General features: G+C 56.7%; 2 protein-coding genes across 2 annotated transcripts in view; one reads left to right on the top strand and one right to left on the bottom strand.

Moving 5' to 3' along the window:
• The window catches only part of ADGRA2 (adhesion G protein-coupled receptor A2), a 46615-nt gene extending 36488 nt beyond the window's left edge, over positions 1-10127 (top strand). Inside the window, exons 6-18 of the mRNA XM_012651088.1 lie at positions 319-532; positions 957-1121; positions 1725-1923; positions 2403-2552; positions 2666-2827; positions 3443-3667; positions 3787-4000; positions 5729-5937; positions 6606-6733; positions 7063-7186; positions 7608-7753; positions 8233-8322; positions 8551-10127. Of these exons, the coding sequence (XP_012506542.1) occupies positions 319-532; positions 957-1121; positions 1725-1923; positions 2403-2552; positions 2666-2827; positions 3443-3667; positions 3787-4000; positions 5729-5937; positions 6606-6733; positions 7063-7186; positions 7608-7753; positions 8233-8322; positions 8551-9823 (3299 nt within the window). The 3' untranslated portion in view covers positions 9824-10127. The remainder of the gene's footprint in view (positions 1-318; positions 533-956; positions 1122-1724; positions 1924-2402; positions 2553-2665; positions 2828-3442; positions 3668-3786; positions 4001-5728; positions 5938-6605; positions 6734-7062; positions 7187-7607; positions 7754-8232; positions 8323-8550) is intronic.
• Positions 10128-11364: 1237 nt separating this feature from the next.
• On the bottom strand, positions 11365-15607 carry BRF2 (BRF2, RNA polymerase III transcription initiation factor 50 kDa subunit). Its single transcript, XM_012651117.1, has 4 exons — positions 15320-15607; positions 14267-14326; positions 13472-13793; positions 11365-12680 (listed from the first exon to the last, which is right to left on the bottom strand). Exons 1-4 carry the CDS (start codon positions 15471-15473, stop codon positions 11966-11968), a joined length of 1251 nt encoding a protein of 416 aa, XP_012506571.1. The 5' UTR covers positions 15474-15607; the 3' UTR covers positions 11365-11965.
• Positions 15608-23396: the final 7789 nt, after the last annotated feature.

Below are 23396 nucleotides of genomic sequence, written 5' to 3'. Positions count from 1 at the left end.
TGTCTGCGCCCTCAGACCTGTGCGCTGGGCCTGGTCTCCAGGGCATCCTCTTCCCTTGGTGCCACCGCCGTCCACCCTCCATCTGCTTCCTTGGGGACACTCGCTCGCTTGCTTTCAGCTGGGCCCGCCTCTTGGCGTAACACGTGCTGAGAAAGGAGCACTTTTCCTTGTCCCCAAACCGCCTGCTCCTCTCCTTTGCTCTCTACCCCTCTTCCCGCCCAGCTGGAGCAGGCGACAGGCAGGGGGGCCCCAGCCTGCCCCCCGGGTTCCCACACGTGCGTGTGGGCTCAGGCCTCACTGCTGCTGTGCCCCCCACAGAGGGGGCCCTGGAGCTGCACACCCACCACCTCATCCCGTCCCTGCGCCAAGTGGTGTTCCAGGGCGACCGGCTGCCCTTCCAGTGCTCCGCCAGCTACCTGGGCAACGACACCCGCATCCGCTGGTACCACAACCGGGCCCCCGTGGAGGGCGACGAGCAGGCGGGCGTGCTCCTGGCCGAGAGCCTCATCCACGACTGCACCTTCATCACCAGGTACAGCCTCCTGCCCCTGCTCGGCCACGGCACCCGCCCCGGAAGAGCCGTGCCCAGACACGTTCACGGAAGAGCCTATGTGTGTGGTCTCTGGAAATCCTGGACTAAGTCGAAAATGGTCTGACTAGAGGATATAAATTTAATACCTGACAGGGAAAAATGATTTTTGTCACTTCTGTGGCGCTTTTACCATGTGTATAGTGGCCGTCACCTGTGTCACCAGATCGAATCTCCGCAGTAGACCTGCGAAAGGCATTACCACTTCCATGGTAAAGACGGGGGATTTAGGCTCAAAAAAACATCGTAAGGCCAGTGAGAAGGAAGGAAGGAAGGGCCTGCGGCTTGGTGCCCCAGGATGGTGCTGAGGGCGGCGCCGGCCGGGCCCCCTACCTGCCTCACCAGCCGCCCCGCCTGCCACCCACAGCGAGCTGACCCTGTCTCACATCGGCGTGTGGGCCTCGGGCGAGTGGGAGTGCTCCGTGTCCACCGCCCAGGGCAACGCCAGCAGGAAGGTGGAGATCGTGGTGCTGGAGACCTCCGCCTCCTACTGCCCCGCCGAGCGCGTCGCCAACAACCGTGGGGACTTCAGGTTCGGCGCGATCCAACCGCCCCGGCCCACCCTTGCACCCAGGAGCACCGAGGTCCCCCACCTGCTCTCCTGGCTAAGTGCTAAAGATGGGGATGACACTTCCTGGTGTCTTGCAGCCCGGAGTCCTGCTGTTGCACTTAGAGAGGGCTTAACTCATGTATAAAGTCACCATTGGGCGTGTGCTTCCCAGTGCAAAAAGGCTTTTATTCGCTCCCTTACATTATGGTTTGCACAAGTTCACCTGCTAAGAGTAGCACATTTTAATATCCCAGTGACCCTCTCTGTTAGGCAGGGCAGGTGTCATTCTGCCCACTGGACAGCTGAGAATCCTGAGGCCCACGTGGATAAGTGACTTGCTTAGGGCCATAGCAGTAAGTGGCAGAACTTGGACCTGAGCTCAGGACTCTGAATCCCGCCCCCATCGGCTGTGACAGCACTGTCAGAACAAACACAGGGGTGGAAGGTGGAACTGGGACCCCTGGAAGTGTGGCCTGCTGCCCCTCCCATGGCCGCAAAGAGTCTGAGGTCACAGTCCTAAGGGCAGGGGAGGGGCTCTCGTCCTGAGGAGCCTGGGTCCTTGGCAACTTCTGCCTTTGCCCCCAGGTGGCCTCGAACTCTGGCTGGCATCACAGCCTACCAGTCCTGCCTGCAGTATCCCTTCACCTCGGTGCCCCTGAGCGGGGGTGCCCCGGGCACCCGAGCCTCCCGCCGGTGTGACCGAGCTGGCCGCTGGGAGCCGGGGGACTACTCCCACTGCCTGTACACCAACGACATCACCCGGGTGCTCTACACCTTCGTGCTGGTGAGCAAAGGGGCAGAGTGCCCCGTCAGCTCTGGCGCTGGGGCACGGGGAAGGGACGAAGCCCAGAACCCCGCGGGCACGGCGCTGCTCGGCTGTGCTTCCACCCGCCGGGTGTGACAGTGAGGGGCTGGCACCTGTCCCCGTGCTCTCCTCTAGCTTTCCTCTTCCAGGGGACTCAGACCCACCAAGGCCACACTGGGGGAGGGAACCAGGCCCTCCTCCCATCCAGCCATCCCGTGCCTCTGTACCCACCAGCACACAAAGGCAGAGTCCCGCTGTCCTCAGGCAGGGGTGCTGGCGGCAGCGGCCTTGGCTGTGATGATGCCAGCCCCCTATGCCCTCCTAGCTTGCTTAGCCCCTGGAGGTGGGCTGGACCCCTCCCCAGGCACTGTCACCCTGAGCACCCGCACAGAGGAGAGGGCCCCAGGGGCGGCTGGGGTGGAAGGAACAAGGCACGATGACCCTCTTTCTTCCCCCAGATGCCCATCAACGCCTCCAACGCGCTGACTCTGGCTCACCAGCTGCGCGTGTACACAGCCGAGGCCGCCAGCTTTTCAGACATGATGGACGTCGTCTACGTGGCCCAGATGATCCAGAAGTTTTTGGGTTATGTCGACCAGATCAAAGAGGTGAGATTTGACTGGGCCTCTGGAAAGGACCCCGTTTGCTGAATCCTCTCTACCACCCTGGCCCCTGGGTCCCCAGCCCGCTCCTGCCCCTGGTGACTTCCCTGCCTCCCCAGCTGGCGGAGGTGATGGTGGACATGGCCAGCAACCTGATGCTGGTGGCCGAGCACCTGCTGTGGCTGGCCCAGCGCGAGGACAAGGCCTGCAGCCGCATCGTGGGCGCCCTGGAGCGCATCGGCGGGGCTGCCCTCAGCCCCCACGCCCAGCACATCTCTGTGGTAATGGGGGCTGGCCCGGGAGGGCCCCGTCACCCCGAGGAGGGAGGCGCATCCCGGTCAGGCACACACCTGCCGTGGCCCAGCTAGTTCTGAGCCGTGTGGTCCACTTCTAAGTTGTCCCTGGCAGTGCAAAGGAGAGGGGCCCGTGACCCTGGAGAAGCTGAGCTGGAGGGCTGGCCTGATGGAGTGCACAGGAGGACGGCTGAAAGGGACAGAGGGGCCAGCAGGGGAGCCTGGTGGCAGTAATGGGTGTTCCCTGAGAGGAGGTGACAGCTGCAGTCTGATGAGGTCGTTAACCAGTAACAGCCACGGAAGAGCATCTTCTGCGCGCCAGATACCGTGCACTGCATGGTATATGCTGTACTTTGGGCAGCATAAAGGGGTGCCACATGGAGCCTGCTCCACAGCCGGGTTGGGGTGACAGGGTCACAGGGAAGAGGTGAGTGCAGGAGAAGGTGGGCAAGCGGGAGTCGGCGCCTAGGGAGGAAGGAGAAGGACACTGGAGGCCCCAGGCAGACGCAGGCCTGGCCGGTTCTTGAGAGCACGGTGGGGGGTGCAGCCCCAGGCCATAGGCGCCAGCCTCCAGCGGCACGGTGACAAGATCCCTGCCCACAGAACGCGAGGAATGTGGCGCTGGAGGCCTACCTCATCAAGCCACACAGCTACGTGGGCCTGACCTGCACAGCCTTCCAGAGGAGGGAGGCAGGGGCGCCGGGCACGCGGCCGGGCAGCCCAGGCCAGAGCCCCCCGGCCGAGCCCGAGCCCCTGGCCGATCAGCAGCTCCGCTTCCGCTGCACCACCGGGAGGCCCAACGTCTCCCTGTCATCCTTCCACATCAAGGTGGGCCCTGGGGGAGCGTGGGGGCATGGGAGGGGCGGCAGAGGAGGCAGGAGGAGGGGGCTGGAAGACAGAGACCCCAGGGGTCCCAGTGTCTCTGAGGAGCTCCTGTGTCCCCCCAGAACAGCGTGGCCCTGGCCTCCATCCAGCTGCCCCCTAGTCTGTTTTCATCCCTTCCGGCTGCCCTGGCTCCCCCGGCGCCCCCAGACTGCACCCTGCAACTGCTTGTCTTCCGCAATGGCCGCCTCTTCCGCAGCCACGGCAACGCCTCGCGCCCAGGGGCTGGGCCCGGCAAGCGGCGCGGCGTGGCCACCCCTGTCATCTTTGCAGGAACCAGTAAGGGGCTGAACCCCCCAGCGCCTCCCACGTGCCTGCCCTGCACCCCTGTCCCGCCCTTCCCCGCCCATGGCCCCCCAGTGCCCTAGTGGGATTGGCAGAGGACGGTGGGTCCCTCACCATTTCCCAAGGGGCCTGGGGGGCGGCGATGCCCCACAGGGGAAGCAGTGCCGCGTGGCTGCCGGCTGGAAGCTCAGCACTGTCTCTGGTGTTGGGAGGATGATCATCTGCGTCGTGGTCCTTGCCCCAGAGGCCACCGTCTCACTGAGCAATGGAAGGGTGGGACCTGGGGAGAGGTTCAGGCTTCTGGACAGGCAGCCCAGGTGAGAAGCGTTCTAGAAAGGAAGACGGCTCTGGCCTGAAGCGGGACTGACGCGGGGGAGCCTCGAGGGATGACCAGGACCTCCAGAGACACCAGGGACGGGGAGGCCAGGGCGGGAGGGGTAACGTGAGCAGAGGGGTGGCAGGTGGGAGGCCCGTGTGTCAGACTCCCCAGCCAGCTCGGGGCCTGGCACCCCGAAGCTACATGGGTCACCTACAGCCCCTCTTCAGCCACGCCGCGCTCATGGCCCCACCGTGTGCAGCATCTCTCTCCAGACCAGCTCCCCCACACCTGCCTATCCGAGACTCCACGGTCCCTCCCGCACCCACACTGACAGCAGCCCCAGGCCTGACCGCCGTGCCCCGCCTGGCACAGCCTTCCCTGGACCTGCATTTGCCAGGCCCTCTTCAGTCCAGCCCACACACTGCCACAGATGCACCTTCTCCAAACGTCACTTTGCACGTCAGAGAGCCCCCAACGTCTCCGGTCATTTCCCATCACCAGGACGACCACCTTCCTCCCCGTGCCGTCTAAGGCCCCATGAGATGCGGCTCCACCCGCTTCTCGCAGCCAGAGGCGTTGCCGCCACCAGCTGGGCTCCCTTGCTGTCCTAGGATAGACTCTTGCGATCTGACTGGGAACTGAGTCCCCGTATGTGCCAGACTATGCCGGGGCCGGGACCCACCTGGGCATGGACACTGTGTCCTTGTCCTGGAGGAACACTCACTTCAGCAGAGAGGTCAGGCATTGAACAAGTGCTCGGTAGTGCAGCTGGGTGTCCGCGAGCTGCACGAGGTGTTTTGTAGCACAAGGGATGGCTCAGCCGAGTGAGGGGCCAGGAAGGCCTTTGCCCAAAACCAGGCCCTGAAGGGCCCGTAGCGTTAGCCGAGGAAGGGCGGAGTCCGTGTCAGCGGCCTGGGCTGATAGGAGTGTGTGGGGAGAGGTGGGTGGTTCGTTTGGGGTCTGGTAGCCCAGGCCCCAGGCACATCGACCCTCGCAGCTCCGCCTGGAGCTCCTCTCTCCCTGGGAATGCCTCCTTCTCGTCCTCCCTCTGCCCCCTCCCGACTCCTCCCTGCACCTGGGCTTTGCTCCCTCAACCTTCACTCTGCGCCTCGTCCCTGAGCACCCAGCCCGAGTCCTCTCTCCTTGGAGCAGTCGTCACTACGCATTCAGCACACGGAGTGGGCCGCCTCCCAGGCCTGCGCTTTTCTTCACCCTCCTCACTCACCCCTGTCCGGGGTCCCCATTAGCCCAAGGCTGCACTTGGCCTCTAACTAGACTCCTCCAAGCCACAGGGGGCCTGCCCGGCGGGAGTTTAATGCATGCCCTGGCTGCTGCTGCTGCTGCGTCCCACCCGAGCCAGCCTCCCCGTGCGCGTGTGTGTGGACGTCCCTCTCCCCCTGCAGGTGGCTGTGGCGTGGGGAACCTGACAGAGCCAGTGGCCGTGTCGCTGCGGCACTGGGCTGAGGGGGCCGAACCCATGGCCGCTTGGTGGAGCCAGGAGGGGCCTGGGGGCCCCGGGGGCTGGAGCTCCGAGGGCTGCCAGCTCCGCTCCAGCCAGCCCAACGTCAGCTCCCTGCACTGCCAGCACTTGGGCAACGTGGCTGTGCTCATGGTGGGTGTGTGGGGCCGGCCGGGACCGGGAGGGCGGGGATGAGGGACATGGGGAAGGTGGGGTTAGGGACTCTGATGCCTTGGGTCCTTGGAGAAATACAGAAAGCACAGCAGCCTGGTGGCAGGACTCGTGGGGAGATGGCCCTCTGCTCTCTCCCACACCCCTCCAGCTTTCGGGAGACAGGGAGGGCCTGCCTTCACTCCTACATCCAGATAGGCGGTTCTGGAACCACCCAGCCTGGCCTTCACATGCTGCACTTTCTGAGACCAGATTCTTAAACTGGGGGAAAAGGGACCTGGGGCCATCTCCCCTCTTCCTGGTCATCATGCTCACTGGCCACTGTCCAGCGCCCCTCCCGCCTTCCATCTCGGACCCTGTTCTCCCAGAGACGCAGCAGGCGTGCAGCTGGGTCACAGGCAGAACCTTCTCCCGCCTTCCTCATCTCTGATTTTTCAGGCTGGGGATGTGAAAAGACCCCAGCAAAGCAGGATGGCAGGAGGGAAAGGCAGGCAGTGCTCCCCGAGGCTGACTTCCTTGGAGTGGGCGTCCCGGTGCTCACGTCCCTGCCTGCCTGGAAGCACCGAGCACCAGAGCTCAGGGCCAAGGCTGAGGGGGTGGGGACTGGTGAGGTGTCCATGCTGCTCACTTACTTTCCCTGCCCTTTCCAGGAGCTGAGCGCCTTCCCCAGGGAGGTGGGGGGCGCGGACGCGGGGCTGCACCCTGTCGTGTACCCCTGCACGGCCCTGCTGCTTCTCTGCCTCTTCTCCACCATCATCACCTACATCCTCAACCACAGGTGGGCGCCCCTGCGGGGCCGAGGGCCTGGGCGCCAGCCAGTGGGTCTCACTACGGGATGGCAAGCGCGTCTTCCTGGGTGGGTCCACGCGACTGCCGCAGGCTCTTGCCCATTTGAGGGTTCTGGGGTGGGAAACGCATTGGGGGGATTAGGGCTCTTCCTGCCCTCAGGCCTCTGTCACATTCACACACACACACACACACACACACACACACACACACACACACAGATAGCTGCGGCCCCCCTCTGGCTCTCCCAATGGCCTCGAGACCCCATGGGCCTGACCTGGGGGTGGGTGGCCCATTAATGAAAGACCGTTTCTGGGGCAGCTCCATCCATGTGTCCCGGAAGGGCTGGCACATGCTGCTGAACCTGTGCTTCCACATGGCCATGACCTCTGCCGTCTTTGTGGGGGGCATCACACTCACCAACTACCGGACAGTCTGCCAGGCGGTGAGCAGAAGGGGCTGGGGGCGGCTGTTCGAAGAGTAGTGATGGCAGCCTCGGCACAGGGCAGGGCCCCAGCGCCACTGTGCCAGCCTCAGAGGGCGGGTGGGGGCGTGGCATGGAGAGTGAGAGCAGGGGCGGTAAGAACCAGATCAGAGAAGATGGGAGATGGGCTTCAAGGTGGAGAGGCGTCAGCCAGATAGCAATGGTGGGGTCCTGGAGAATCCTTGGGGTGGGAGGGAAGCCTGGGGTGGCCGCAGCAGGGATGGAAGCTTGGCCTGTGGGTGGTGGGCTGGGCAGAGTGAAGGAGCCGTGGGGTTGGTGGCTGGGACCTGGGGAGAGTGGGACAACGCCAGCAGGGCTGAGGCTCTGGGAGAGCCCAGGCGTGGCAGCCCAGGTCCTCCAGCCTCAGTGCCTTGGCCCGCAGGTGGGCATCACTCTGCACTACTCTTCATTGTCCACACTGCTCTGGATGGGCGTGAAGGCCCGAGTCCTCCACAAGGAGCTCACCTGGAGGGCACCCCCTCCACAAGAAGGGGACCCTGCCCCGCCTGCTCCCCGGCCCATGCTCCGGTACGTACTATCAACTGTCAGCTTTGCAAGCGGGGAGGGACTCAGGCAGGTGCAGGGTGGGTTCAAGGACCCTGGGAAATTGCTGTCAAAGACAGAAGAGCCAAGGCCTTCGATGCAGCCAGCTTACACAAGACCATGGAGTGGGTGCATCTTGCCAGCTTTCTGGGGATGCCAAGGCCAGGGAAGGAGGTGACTTTTTGGAGGGCATTGACTGGGGATCCCAGGAACCTGAGTGGCACCCCTGACTTCTGCATTGTTTAGGGTGAGAGAGTAATTCTGGCCTCTGTCCCTTAGAGCAGTCTTGGCCAAGTCCCCGAGAGATGAACAAGGCCTGCCCTATAGAAGCCTTGCATCCCTAGCTAAATACTGTGACAGAAATTAAAGAGGGAAGAGGATGGGACAGAGACAGCGAGTCAAGGGCTCTGAGCACATGGTTCTTCCCTTGCCGTCTCTCTGACCCCAAACCCCACTCCCTCCAGGTTCTATTTGATCGCCGGAGGGATTCCACTCATTATATGTGGCATCACGGCAGCTGTCAACATCCACAACTACCGGGACCACAGCCCCTAGTGAGCGCTGCTGCCTCCTGCCCCAACCCTGCCCACCTGGCACCGGATGCCTTGTGCTTCATTGGCAGGGACACCTGCCAGGGTCCACCAGCCACAGCCCACCCAAGCCCCTGCATGTGGACTAAGCCGGTCTCTGCCTCTGCACACCCTATCCTGTCTTCCCCGCCACCCCTGCCTGTGGGCCCCACCTCCGACGGGCCGCTCCCCACCCACTGCCTCTCTCCGCAGCTGCTGGCTGGTGTGGCGCCCAAGCCTAGGAGCCTTCTACATCCCCGTGGCTTTGATTCTGCTCATCACCTGGATCTATTTCCTGTGTGCAGGGCTGCGCTTACGGGGTCCCCTGGCACAGGGCCCGAAGGGGGGCAACAGCAGGGCCTCGCTGGAGCCAGGGGAGGAGCTGAGGGGTCCCGCCAGGCTCCGGAGCAGCGGCCTCCTCTTGAGTGACTCAGGTTCCCTTCTGGCTGCTGGGAGCGCAGGGGTGGTGACGCCCGGGCCCCCGGAGGATAGTGACGGCCTCTACTCTCCGGGAGTCCAGCTGGGGGCGCTGGTGACCACGCATTTCCTGTACCTGGCCCTGTGGGCCTGCGGGGCCCTGGCCGTGTCCCAGCGCTGGCTGCCCCGGGTGGTGTGCAGCTGTCTGTACGGGGTGGCGGCCTCCGCCCTGGGCCTCTTCGTCTTCACCCACCACTGTGCCAGGCGAAGGGACGTGAGGGCCGCCTGGCGCGCCTGCTGCCCGCCCGCCTCGCCCGCGGCCTCCCACGCCCCGCCGCGGGCCCTGCCCGCCGCCCCCGAGGACGGCTCCCCGGTGTTCGGGGAGGGGCCCCCCTCCCTCAAGTCCTCCCCGAGTGGCAGCAGCGGTCCCGCGCCGCCCGCGGGCCCCTGCAAGCTCACCAACCTGCAGCTGGCCCAGAGCCAGGCGTGCGAGGCGGGGGCGGCCCGCGGGGACGGGGAGCCGGAGGCCGCGGGCCCGCGGGGGAGCCTGGCCCCCCGCCACCCCAACAACCTGCACCAGGGGCGGCGGGCGCACAAGAGCCGGGCCAAGGGGCACCGCGCGGGGGAGGCCGGCGGCAAGAACCGGCTGAAGGCCCTGCGCGGGGGCGCGGCGGCCGGGGCGCCCGAGCTGCTGTCCAGCGAGAGCGGCAGCCTGCGCAACAGCCCGACCGACAGCTGCGCGGGCAGCAGCCGCCACAGCCCGGGCGCCGGCGCCCCGCTCGAGGCCGAGCCCATGCTCACGCCGTCCGAGGGCAGCGACACCAGCGCCGCGCCGCTCCCCGAGGCGGGCCGGCCGGGCCAGCGCCGCAGCGCCAGTCGCGACAACCTCAGGGGCGGGGGCGGCGCGCTGGAGAAGGAGAGCAAGCGCCGCTCGTACCCGCTCAACACCGCCAGCCTCAACGGCGCCCCCAAGGGCGGCAAGTACGACGACCTCAACATGACGGGCGCGGAGGCGGCCGGCGGCGGCTGCATGAAGACCGGCCTCTGGAAGAGCGAGACCACAGTCTAGGGCGGGGCGGGCGATCCTCAAAGACGTCGCTCGGTACGTCAACAGGCGTGAGGCGGAGGTGCCCAGGGCTGCACCTGGGCTGGCCAGCATTACCCGGGAGGCTGGGGCAAGGAGATGGGCACATGTTCGCCACTCGCCTAGAGGGCGTCCCTCTGGGCAGCGACAAACTCAGAAACAGGAAAGATACGTTTCCGTCCAGCCCAGCCCAGTTTGACAGCCCAGTTATCGGTGCCCTCCTAGGTAGGGGGGAAGTCCTCCATGGGGTAACCCACGACCAGAGTGAAAGGGCACAGCACAGCCCAGGTGGGCCCCCCCCACCTACTCCCACCCCCGGCCGCCCCTGCCTCGCCGGTGGACGTCAGCCGTGCCAGGAAAGCACCGTGGAGAGCTTCGGAACCGTGGTCTCTCCTCTGTGCCCTCTGATGAAGTCAGCCCCATCGGTGCCCAGATCCTAAGCCCTCTCTCCTCCTGGTTTGGCTGACATGAGAGCGGCCTAGCAGATGAGCCAGGTGACTAGGACAATGGGAGGCAACAGGTGCTACTTTTCTGACCAACTATGCAAGAGGGGAAGCTGGGGCAGTGTGAAAGGCAGCTCTGAGATCAACTAGTCCTGGGGGGGAAGGGCGCACAACTAGGGATAAAGCCACCATTCCCACAGGAGTGGTACTCACGCCATGCAGCGGGGCTCAGAGGTGGCACATCAGGACAAAGTCTAGGCCCTGTACCTAAGAAGCTGACTCTGCCAGGTGTCTGAGGGTGACCCGGGGGAAGCAGGAGCAGCTGGTACTTGCAACTAGGGCAGAATCTAGTCATGCCCTAAACCTAGTCCTGTAAAGGACGCTCTGAAAAGCAGCTCCACCATAAGGCTGCAGGTGGTGTTCGGAGACGCACTTACTGTTCCATTACAAGATCCACTTCCTGGATCTCAGCCTCCCGTCACTAGGGACTAAGGAATAGCACTCCCTTGCCTCCGTGAGGCCATATGAAAGAACCATCCCGATATTGTGATCTCTAGCCCCACAGTAGGGAGAAACCTCCACAATGTCAAACCAGCTTCCTGACTCCCAGAAGCCGAGCAGAGCCGAGCCCTGAGGCGGTGGCTAAGGTCCCTGCAGATCGCCAGAGGCCTGTGCCCTCACTGCTATTAAACACCAGCACCCATATCTTCCCCAACCTAAAACACCACCACCAGCCTTTGTCTACAGGACCGAATGGAAGTGGAGGGAACCCTGGGTCTTGGGAAGAGCAACAGGAACCCCAGGTCTGGTCCAGGTCCCCTCCCAGTCTTCATGTCACCCCGGCCTGCTCACCAAGGTGAAAGAAGACACGGGAGGGGAGAAAACCCACACTTCTTGGGACGGGTCCTGTTATTTATGCTTGCTGCACAGACGATATTAGAAAAAAAAAAAAAGCTTTGTATTATTCTTCCACGTACGCTGGCTGCTGTTTACATACCCTGCCGATGCCTTAGCACTGGAGAGCTTTTTGCAATACGCTGGGGAATGGGGAGGGAGGGACTGGAAAGTGCCAAAGAAAACATGTTTTTAAGAGCTTGGGTTTTATACAATAGAATGTTTTCCAGCAGATGCCTCTTGTTTTAATATATTAAAATTTTGCAAAGCCCTTTGAGCTACAGCCTTAGTCCACCCACAGTCCTTTTGTTACAAGGTGGAGGATCTCATGACACCATACACACAACCCACCAACACCGGCAAATGGACACAGGGCCAAGAATTCTCCAGTTCCTGCTCCTCTGTGGGCTGACACCGTTGGGAATGCCAACTGCTCCACAGGCAGAGAAAAGCCCATCGGGCCTAGAGAAGCGTCAGCAGCATGTCCCAATCAGACCAGGAGCAGGAGAGCCTGACATTTTCCCAGAGGTCTAAGAGGAAAGCCATCCCACAAAAATGAACATATGCAACTTGTTCTCGAGCACCCAGGGATGGGACTCTCTCCAACCCAGTCATCCCTGCACTCCTGACTTTACTCCAGGACCTAGGGCCAAACTATTTGCAGAGCCCCTCTTGGTTCCTTCAAAGAAAGACAGTACCTAAGGACTGTGTACACCTATTTCCTTGGATGTGACAGGCCTGTTACCAAGCTGCTGTCAGAACGAGGTGAAGTGTCCCCAACAGATGTGCATCAGCGAGGGTTAGGAACACTGGTGGCAGCCTGCCCAGCAGCTTGGGCTCTCTGAAAGTCCCTAACTTCCTGAGGGGTACGCAAATACTGCTCAATTTCACTATCAGAAATGCTCTCGTCTCCAGTGACAGTGGAGACAGCGGGTGTGGGACAGATCCGCTTCCGGGGCTTCAACATGCAGGGTGGGAGGAGAAGGGCAGGACTGGCCGGTCGCTTCCCCTGGGGCAAACCTAAGGAACTATTCCCCACCTCTTCCCCCTGCCCCCGCCCCTGCAGCTCCTTCTCCTGGGTCTCCATTTCTGCCGTGCCCTCCCGAAAGGCCGTGCGGACCAGTGTGTGGCGGTGCTGGAGGAGGTCACCGATGTGTTTCACCACCGACCGTTTGTCAAGTTTCAGAACCTGCAGCCAGGCCAGCTGCTTAGCCATCCGCAGCAGCACCGCCAGCAGCTCCTGCAGGCGGGTGGAAGCGGGGTGGGGCAGGTCCACGTTCGCCAATTTACAAAATTGGGCGAGGGAACACGACAGCCGATATGAAGGCTGCAGGGACTGCCAAGCCAGGAAAGTGGCAGCAGTGATGACAGGCAAGGGATGCCGCCCGGTCACCAGCCACGTCTCGTCTGCCAGCTCCACCAACTGCAGTGTTCGCGACAGCATCTTCTCTTTGTCCTCCACGTATCTGGCTGGCACAGACGGGGAAGCTTGGAACAGTTTGAAGCTGAAACAACCAAAATGAGCGTTGAGTCTCAATGACTATGAGGGTGAGGAAGGGCAGTCCACTCAAGATGGGGCAGCTATTCTGTCCTCTTGGGAACACTCAGGCTCACTGGGCAGCAAGTTCATAGAGACACCGAGAGAAAAGAGGGCGAGTCTTCTGCTAGTTAGAGGAAGGGCAGGAGAATGCAGAAGATCGCTCATGTGTTGAGCATCTCCCTACCAGCCATTATTCCGAGCACGTTACACTGTCCTCGTTTAATCTACATGCAAATGCACCCTTCCATGTGCACTTAGAGTTGAAAAATTTGCCCACCCACCTAGGAAGTAACCAAGCTTCAAATCCAAGGCTATTTGCTTTCTACTACATTTGTCAGAAAAAAGAAAAGGCTTAGCTTCAAACCCCAGTTCTGTCATTAACTAATACCCTTTCAGCTCCTTCACAGATGAGCCTGCTGCGGCAGGGCCGGGGCACACAGCTACATGGGCCATGTGCAGCACAACTCCAGGAACTGCCATTCCTGGAGCATATGACACGAGTGGTACAACAGCCTGTGCCCAGGCTAATAGCTACTTTCCCCAGCTCATTAGGTTGCTAGGAGGGCAAGGGATTTGAAAATTCTAGCATTCTAGAAATAAAAACTGATATTAACCTTATTAATATAAGCATAAAATAGAATAGATCTTTGTCACAAATCCTTTTAGAAGGGCTTTGGTCAGAAAGACTCATCCAAAGGTCAAAGGATTCAGGTCTAAGGAGCCCTCCCATCCCAGTGTCTCCCACTAGGCAGGTACCTGCTACAATAGGTCTTCACCAGTTCTGCCAAGCACAGAGATGGCACATCCAGCCCCAAGAGCTTCACTAGCTTCATGTAAGCGCCAGAAAACACATCCAAATCTGCATACAGCAGCGTGCAGATGGTTCCCATGGTGAGGGGCCAGTTATGCTGCCGGCAGGTGATTAAGACACAGCACCCAACCAACACCTCCTTCTTTTGCAGCCTGGCAGCTCGGATGCCGGAGTGCTGGTATGCCTTTTGGTAGTAAGCAACTGCCGTGTCCTCAAACGTTGGTGGCAATTGCAGAACTCGACAAAGGTCTCTTACTCGGCGGAGACCTAGGAGAACGCACAGCAAGAGTTACAGGGGTCGAAGGAGCTACTGTGCTGCTCCTAGAAAGTTCTGCCAGGACTTAGTTTAGTTCTGCTCAACTTGCCTCAGATGCACAAATTTTGTACCCTTCTGCATTGACAGGAATGACAGTTGGTGTGCTCATTCTAAAGGCACAAAAACATTTGTAGAAAGAGGTCACATTTCAGCCCACCATTTTTCTGGAGGCTGATTTGATTCACGGCCTAGCCAAAGCTTTATCCAGGCTCCTTGAGGCTACCTCAGACACACCCCTGAGCAAACACAAACCTTATACTGAATCGCTACCTCTCCCAGAACCATCCCCACTGTTTATTTCTAACTACCATTCTCTTCTCTACCTTATACCAGTAACGCTGAAAACAGGAAAAGCAAGCAGATGTACTGTATGATCAGGATAATTTTCTTTAAAGCCACTGTGTTGTAATAGTTCGATTCTCACCTCGTTGTTCGCTGCGACTGACTTGTTCATTTTCCCCTGTGCTTCGGGAATATGTTACTTCTGTAAGATAACGAACAACAAATAGCGTGCTTAGCCTTTATTCACCAGACCCCTGTCCTCCTACCACACAAGGCCAGGGAGCAAAATTCAAATCAGTGAGCATCTGCTCCCTGTCCCACAGATGGTGCCCATCTATGCACAGTTAAAGGCCCATCTGGTTGTATATGTCCACAAGCAGTATCAAATACGCAGAGATTGAGAAAGGTTAAGACTGCACTAGAGCAGCTCCAGGTATTCCAGATTTTCAGTCATCCCTCCTGTACATTCAATCCAGGCAATTTTCCTGGCTGTGGATTTTGAGGGCTGCACTGGTCAGGAACTTGGAAAATAAAGAACAAAAAAGATGTTGGCCAGGTGTGGTGGCTCGCGCCTATAATCCTATCATTTTTGGAGGCAAGGCAGGAGGACTGTTTGAGGCCAGGAGTTCCAGACCAGCCTGAGCAAGAGACCCTGTTTCTACATAAAAAATAGAAAAATTAGCTGGATATGGTGGCGTGGCCTGTAATCCCAGCTACGTGGGTGGCTGAGGCAGGAGGATCGCTTGAGCCCAGCAGTTTGAGGTTGCAGTGAGCTAGGTTGCACTCTAGCCCAAGCAGCAGAGCAAGAACCTGTCTCAAAAAAAAAAAAAAAAAAAAAAAGATGTTTTGCCAATCAGTGCCAAAAACTATTTCTATATTCTTAAAGAACTGACCCACAATCCTTCCACCATGACCAGATCAGGCAAGGTGAGTGGAATTTTCTCTCTCTCTCATTTATTCAACATTCATTATGCCCACGATATATGCCAGATATTGTACTAGGTGCTGGGAAAACACTGCTAAATGGCAGTCCCTATCTTTTTCCGTTCACTCGCTCACTTTAGGCCGTTTTCTCCCATATTTAAGTGTGCTTGTGACACTTAAATGGGAGTAGGGGAGATAAGAGGAATCTGATGTTAATCCCTCCACCGCTCCGGGCTGTGCCCAGGGCCTGGGAAACGCCAGACACAGGTACCTCGGAGGTTGCCCTCGTCGCTGAAGGTGGTGGTAAGGACCCCCTCGGTAACTACGCAGCCGCAGTCGGAGCACACCAGCTGGCTCTGCGAGTAGTGCGAGTCTTCCACGAGCTCCGTGGAGCCGCAGTCGGGGCAGCGGCCTCCGCCCGGCATCTCAGAAGCCTTCGGAGATGCCCAACAGCGCGGAAGTCTTCGGAGATGCACCCAGGAGTCTGCAACAGCAACCCTGCAGCAGCAGACGCTAGGAAGGGACACTTTTAAGAGCTGCACCTTTGTCTTCCGGCCAGCGCAACAGCAGGATAGGTGGTTCCGCCTGCAGTTGCGCGCCACTTCTGGTCCGTTTCTCTGTGGGCTCGGGTAGAAACGTGAGCTACGAGAGGAGGTTCCTGATCTGAGCTGCGTCTCCAGTTTCTCTGCTGTCTGTAGTGGATTTGGGGTGAGCCAGACGGGGGTTGCATTTGGATGAATTGTCTACTTACATGGATGCGTGTAAAAGACAAGAAATTATTGTCGTAATCCCTGAACAACCTCCTTTTAAAGCGCTAGGAGAATCGCAGAGTCTTCATTTCTCTTTGGTAATGAATATTGATTTTTGGCCATAGTAGAAAGTATGTTTCTAAAAGGGAGAGTAAGGCCAGGCACGGTGGCTCACGCCTGTAATCCTAGCACTCTGGGAGGCTGAGGCAGGTGGATTGTTTGAGCTCAGGAGTTCAAGACCAGGCTGAGCAAGAGTGAGACACCCGTCTCTACTAAAAAATAGGAAGAAATTATCTGGACAACTAAAAATGTATAGAAAAAATTAGTTGGGCATGGTGGTGCATACCCAGCTACTCGAGAGGCTGAGGCAGGAGGATCCAGGAGGATCGCTTGAGCACAGGAGTTTGAGGTTGCTGTGAGCTAGGCTGACGCCATGGCACTCTAGCCCGGGCAACAGAGTGAGACTCTGTCTCAAAAAAATAAAATAAAATAAAAGAGAGAGTAAGTAAGATTGAAGGAATTTGTGTTCTATTTTCCAGAGCTGCTTCCCCAGCCAGATTGCTTTCTCTCTTTTCAGTCTATTTTCCTTAACTGTAAAATGAGAGAGTTGAATTAAAATCTGGGATGGCAAACTCAAATGCTTTTGGAGGTCAGGCAAGGAATGTCTAATGGAGTTTGGAGTGGAAGAATATGGAGTGAGGTGGCTTCCGGCAAGCTGGAGGGTGCAAGCAGATTCAGATGTTTTTAAAACTGAACTTTAAGATGCTCCAAGATTCTAGCTCCAAAGTTCCTAGCTTGGTATAGTATAGATCAAAGAATCTTGAGTAAAATTTTGCCCCTAGTGATGCTATTACAGAAACCAACCATACAAATTAGAAACGTGCTATGGGCTGAATGTGTCTCCTCAAATTCATGTGTTAGAAACTTAATCCCCAATGCAATCATGTTAGGAGGTGGGGCCTTTGGGAAGGTGTTTAGGTCATGGGGGCTCCACCCTCATGAATGGATTTATGCTGTTATAACAGAGCTTTATGGAAGGAGTTTCGTCCCTTTTGCCCTTCTACCCTCTGCCATGTGAATACGCAGTGTTCCTTCCCTCAGGAGGCAGCCTTCAGGGCTCCATGCTGGAGGCAGAGAGAAGCCCTCCCTAGACATTGAACCTGCCTTTAGACATGTGAGAAAATAAATTTCTGTTCTTTATAAATTACCCAGTCTCAAGGATCCTGTTAGACTAGTACAAATGGACCAAGACATGTATGTCATCTTTGAATATAAATTAAAAGTCAACAAAAAGAAGTATAAGTAAATCTTAATTTTTCTCATTAAGAATAAAGATTTTAAACTTGAAAATTTTAGAATCAAGTGTGTCTGAAAAACATGAAAGTTGATTTAAGTGACAAAAACAACCAGAGGCCTGTCCCTTAGGAGTCCAAGAAAGCAGAAAGGAGTCACCATGGCAAGTGCTGACAGCGTGTGTGTGGAGACTCTGTCTCTCAGGCTGACCATGGAGAGCTTCTGGCATTTGCAGATCTTAGAAGGTGTTGTGGGCTCAATTTCAACCTGGCATTGGGAATTGGGGGTGAGATCAGCACTTCCTGCTGAGAACAGAAAACTGTTGGACAGCTCCTGCGCAGAATGAAGTGATAGATTACAAGGGGGTCTTGTTGGCTTCTTAACAAATAGAGACACTCCCTTGAGGAATAAGACACGGGTTATAGCTGCCTTCTTTAGAAGATCAATAAATTATTGTGCAAGCTAGAGCTGAAAAAACACTCAAAAGAAAAATGGGGCTTATTACTCTGCAGAGACAAGGTGACACAATAACCATGTACCCAGTAAATCCTCGGGGGACTTGAGCCTCTAAAAGAGGGATTTGATCAGCAGGGCTGATCAAACTTTTGGAAGAGTTAGAGTGAGCAGTCAGGTACAGAGGTAACACCCCTCTGTGTCTAATGAGACTGTGGTTCCCTGGAGCACAGTGGAGAACAGGGCATCTCTGACAAAAAGGTTGCGTTTTGTCTAATAATCCAAGAATCGGCCTCCTCTCCTTCAAATGACATATTTCCTATTTTATAAATTTGGAAAGAGGTGTCGTGCCTCGCAATAGTTATCCATAGAGCAGAATCCCCCTGGCGTATGGGTCCCTTCCTTCTGCTCGCATACGCTTCCCCGGTAACTACTGGACAGCAGACTCTCCTAAACCTCCGACCTCAGAGGACTGGCAGGCTGCAACCATGTTGACTAGGTGTTAGTTGATCCATAAACGCCAAGCACCCAAACTTTCATTTTTTGATTTTCCACATTAGCATCACATGAGACTATTAACAGACTTTACCAAAAGGTTGAGGAACTTAAGGTGATTGTAATATAGTTGAAAAATATTTGTAAAACAGAAACTTTCATAATCCTGGCTTCATAGTTCAAGAGAAAATCAACCAGGTGTGGTGGCTCACACCTGTAGGTCCAGCTACTAGGGAGGCTGAGGTGGGAGGATCATTTGAGCCCAGGAGTTCAAGACCAACCTGGGCAACATAGTGAGACCCTATCTCTAGAAAAAAAAAATTTTTAAATCAGGCCAGGCGCGGTGGCTCATGCCTGTAACCATAGCACTCTGGGAGGCTGAGGCAAGAGGATCACTTGAGGTCAGAAATTTGAGACCAGCCTGAGCAAGAGTAAGACCCATCTCTAACAAAAATAGAAAAAATTAGCTGGGTGTGGTGGCACGTGCCTGTAGTCCCAGCTACTTGGAGGGTGAGGCAGGAGGATCGCTTGAGCCCAGGACTTTGAGTTTGCCGTGAGCTATGATGACGCCCTGCACTCTACCCAGGGTGACAGAGCAAGACTCTGTCTCAAAAAAAAAAAAATCAGCTGGGTGCAGCAGCGCATGCCTGTAGTCCCAGTTACTTGGAAGGCTGAAGTGGGAGGATCGCTTGAGCCCAGGAGTTCAAGGCTTTGGTGAGCTATAATTAAGCCACTGCACTCTAGCCTGGGTGACAGAGCAAGACCCCATCTTAGAAAAAAAAAAAAAGAGGAAAGTATTAAAAACAAAACAAACATACCTCTTATGAGGTGCTAATCTCTTCTTTTCCAGACCCAGTTTGTGTACTTGATATCCAGACCCTCCCCAAGAGGCTGCTTTCTCGGAGTGTGAGAACCTCTACTCCTTCTTTGAGAAATCCCATCTGTTCCGTGACCACAGGGCGTGATCACACTGGAGGATCCTCCACGCGCCCCCAACCGAGGGACACAATAATCCCCAACAGTTCTTTTTCCTGAATCCGGGTCACTCGCCCTAGTGCTACACCACAGGGGGCTCCAGCGCAACAGCCATAGGTGGGCTTGGGCACCCCAAGCCCCCTCCTTTCCCCAGTAGTGTGAGGTATGGGATAGGATTTATTTCTGCTTGTCCTGCGGGTGAATAAGACACCTTCGCGTGTGTGCACACACACACCGGTCAGAGACACGCATCAGTTTAGGACAGCACAGTCGACATTCTTACCAGAGAGGAGAAACATGTCCCCAAATCAAAATAATTAGCCCTGGGAGTAGTTCCTTGCATCATGATACAGAACTGCCATCAGACTCCTCTCATCCCCAGTTTTGTGCAGATCTTGAACCTAACTGCATTAAAAAAAAAAAAAAAAGTGGGATTTTGCGGAGCCATCTACCCGTGACAGACACCTTGAAATTCCACTTTGCCCGGCGCGACTCACTGTAAAGTGGACAAGCGGTTCTGTGATCCTCCATCCAGCAACTGTAGGGGGTAGAAATGTGATCGTCTTTTCCTGTCACAAGCGTGTGATGTACTCACCTGTGCCACAGAGCCTCGTCCTCAAACAGGCTGCGGGGAGCACAGGACCGAGGCCAGGAGATGGCGCCCTCTACTAACACGTGTGAGTTTGGGGCTCTCCGCTTGCTCAGGAGGAAATCGCATTGTTTGGGAAATGCATTTGCCTTGCTCCAGGAAATCAGGACAGACACATCATCCTCGGCGTCCTCTCCGCTGCTACAAACCCTTCTAGGTGTTGTCATTCTTGGTGGTGACTGTCTTTTTAACAGATGTCCCTTGAGCCGAGCGCCCAGAGAGGGCTTGTTCAGAGCAGAGGGGAGGCGGCTGGAGAGGCCCAGGTGTGGCCCCGGTGTAACGCGGCCATCGAGGCCAGGGTTCTTTCTAGAGGGGAGACTAGAGGAAGGCCCCGAGGCCGAGGAGGGCCTGGCAGCTGAAGGGCGTGTGTACGTTCTCGTTAGCTGTCCGCCTTGCCCTGTCCTGTGAGTCTCTGTGGGAACGAAATGCTTTCCCCGTCCCTGTGTCCCCAGCAGCACCTGCTGCAGTGAGGACTGGCCCTGAGGAAAGAGCTGTCCCACTCCCGTGAAGACCTGTCCTGGGGGGCCCGTCAGAGACACCAGACAGATCGCATTCCTCGGAGGGAGGCTCATGCTAATCTAGAGCAAGTGACCAGGGAGAGGCGGCTGCTCCCAGGCCTGGAAGCTGCCTCAGCCCTGGGCTCCTCCCAGCTCAATTGATTGAAACTCTGTGACCCTGACCCAGCTTCCCTGAGCGCTGAGCACTCTCTCATGGTCACCGAGGCCTGGCAGCGGCCTCAGGCCTTGGAGCCTTTCTGGCCAGATTTCTTGTCGCCACCGCAGCCCTTCAGCGGACACTCGTCCTTCCCCAGTGCTCCCGGGTGAGACGGGCGCAGCGAATTCCCGTGCGGGTGGCTTTCCTCCCTCCTGCCCAGTTCCCCTCCCGCACTGTTTGTTCTGTCCCCGCACACTTCCCCTCTCCTGGGCTGAGGATCCGTACTGTCAGTTTCTTGAACTCCTGGGAACAAAGGCATCTGATCCCTCTGAGAAGGTGGCCCCGGGCCGCGTTCACTGAATAGGCTCAGAGCTGAATGCGTCACCTCACCCGGGAGACTGCGGTTTATGTGGCCTCATGGAAAGTCCTAAGAGGGGATTGAGTCATATGGTCTCCATTTTCCCTCCTGCTCCAATCGTCCACGACCCCAGTGACTCATACGACATCATCTCCTTGCCCCTCAAAGCGATCCTAGACTATGAATTGCCCAGCTTTTCTGTAAAAGGCCAGAGAGCAAATATTTTGAGTTTTGCGAACAATAAGGACTGTTGCGACTACTCAAATCTGCTGTTGTAATGTGAAAACAGCCAAAGACAGTTACATAAACAAAGGGATATGTCTGTATTCCAATAAAGCTTGATCTTCGGACAGTGAATTTGAATTTCATGTAATGTTTATGTGTTGTGAAATAGCATTATTTTGTTTTTTTTTCAAGAATTTTTAAAAAAATGTAAAAATTGGCTGGGCGTGGTGGCTCATGCCTATAATCTAGCACTCTGGGAGGCCAAAGCGGGAGGATCCCTCGAGGTCAGGAGTTCAAGACCAGCCTGAGCAAGAGAGAGACCCCATCTCTACTAAAAATAGAAAAATTAGCCAGGCGTGGTGGTGCATGCCTGTAGTCCCAGCTACTCAGGAGGCTGAGGCAGGAGGATCGCTTGAGCCCAGGAGTGTGAGGTTGCTGTGAGCTAGGCTGACGCCACGACACTCTAGCCTGGGCAACACAGTGAGACTCTGTCTCAAAAAAAAAAAAAGAATGGTAATGACGCCTCATAAGTGGCCGTTTTCCATGGGTGGGGGAAAAGCAGGGTGCTCCCTCAGCAAGTCCTCACTCTGGTCCAGAGGTGCTGGGATTGTAACCTGGGACCAAGGGGACCTAGATCATCTTTGGAGCCCCCGCAGCTCTTCTGCAAGGGGGAGCTGTTAGCAGGGTAGGTTCTCCCTAGCAATCACCATCAGTTCTTGCTGCAGAACACAGATACTTGCAGACTCTCTAAAGGCACGGAGGTATGTTCGAAGCAGCATGGGCCGTGTGTATTTAAAATGTGTCTATTCACGTGAGGGGAAAATTCCCAGGACAAGTCAAAATAACAGTGGTCCTCTTGGTAGCGGGGAAATTGTGATTTTTCTGTTTCTTTTCCAAGAACGAACAAGTTATGTTGCTTAGAAAAATCTACAGACTGAGAGGACAGGGGAGCGGTGGAGGGAACAGCGTCTATGCTCCTCCAGAGCAGAACACGAGGGACCTCAGATCAGCTGGGGAGAACCTGACGCCACCTGGCTGAGCGGGCAGCTGCCTACCAGGCCCCTGGGCCTTTGGGGCTTGGCTGTGACTCAGAAATCTGGACTGGGGAAAGTTTACTTTCTGTGCTGTTCCTATGTCCTATAATTATTTCCCTTATTTTCTTGGCAATTTTAAAAAAGCTTTCCATTATTAGCAACCGGGCCAAGGAGACTCAGAAGAAAAGAGAGAGGGTGCATCTCTCCTTAGGCTGGAGTTTGAAAAATACAACAGCCTGCCCTGCGGGCTGGGTCTGGTGGCAGCAGCAGGAACCAAACTGAGAGAACTCCAAAAGCAAGAGAAATAAACGGCAAAGAAAAGTTGGGGTCATTTGTGTAATTAAACTTTACTTCCTTGGAGGCCCTCCTTTTAGAGGGCATTTTTTTTTTAATCAAAGCTGGAGGGCTATGGGTTTTATTAAGAGAAGCTGTTTTCATATCCCTTTATAGATGGTCCCACCACTAATTGTCCAGTTAGGGTAACCAGGCCCCTCCACCAAAACCAGGGAGGCCTTCAGGGCAGACCCCCAGCCCCGACCCAGGAGGCTCATAGGCACCGTCTGTCCACACGTGGCTTTTATCTCTTTTATCTCTGACAGTGCGAAAGCATCTCCTCCGTTCCAACAGGTCCGGGATGCGGGAGCATGGACCACGGACACGCCTGTGAGGCAGGCGGACCTCTGGGCTCAGGGCTGTGGAGAGATGAGCTCCGAAGGAGACTCCTGTGCAGCCCTAACACCCTCTATTCAGAAACGGATCGACTAAGTTGACTGAACTGAGGACCAGTTCTGAACCCAGTCTGAATTCAACTCATGCCCTCGAAGTGAAGACTTTACTCTTCGGGGACCCTGTGGTGGAGGGTGGGGAGATCCAGGAAGGAGCCCTGTCCACATGCTCAGTCAAAGGCACCTGATGCAAAGGACAAGGTGGCAGCTTGCGGCGCTGGCGGCAGAACATTCCAACGATGTTTACCTGGTAACTGCCAGGACCCCTCAGGCCGAGACGAAGGGTGTGTCCTAAGGAAGGGATCTGAGAGGTCCCGTCCTCTGCAGGAAAAGGGCGTTGGGATTCCCCGGCACGAGGCAACATGGCAGCAGCAGGAATCCAAGTGAGAGACCCTCACAGGATGAGAAACGCTGGTCACCACGCCCACCCAGGAGGTTTTCCAGGAAAACAGGAGAAATGTGCATTCATACTAAAGCACGGACACAAATCTTTGAAAGGCAGTGCCATTTTATTTAGTGTTGTAGGAAATTTTAGGTTATTTCTTAAAAACAAAAACCAAAGAAGTTCAAAATTCCCAAAGTCGCAAAGCAGGAAATCATAATTCTATAATCCAGAAACGCTGGGCGATCCTTCAGTTGGCGGGAGGGGACGGCAGTTTGTAGCTCACGTAGTAGGTGTGGAGAGGCCACGGAGGGGAGGCTGGCGTGGACACTAGGAGTCAAGTTCTCTATCTAAGG

This window comes from Propithecus coquereli, unplaced genomic scaffold, assembly GCF_000956105.1.
Source record: "Propithecus coquereli isolate 6110/MARCELLA unplaced genomic scaffold, Pcoq_1.0 Scaffold349, whole genome shotgun sequence".
In the NCBI taxonomy this organism is placed as follows: Eukaryota; Metazoa; Chordata; class Mammalia; order Primates; family Indriidae; genus Propithecus; species Propithecus coquereli.
This window is presented reverse-complemented; position numbering and strand designations above follow the sequence as displayed.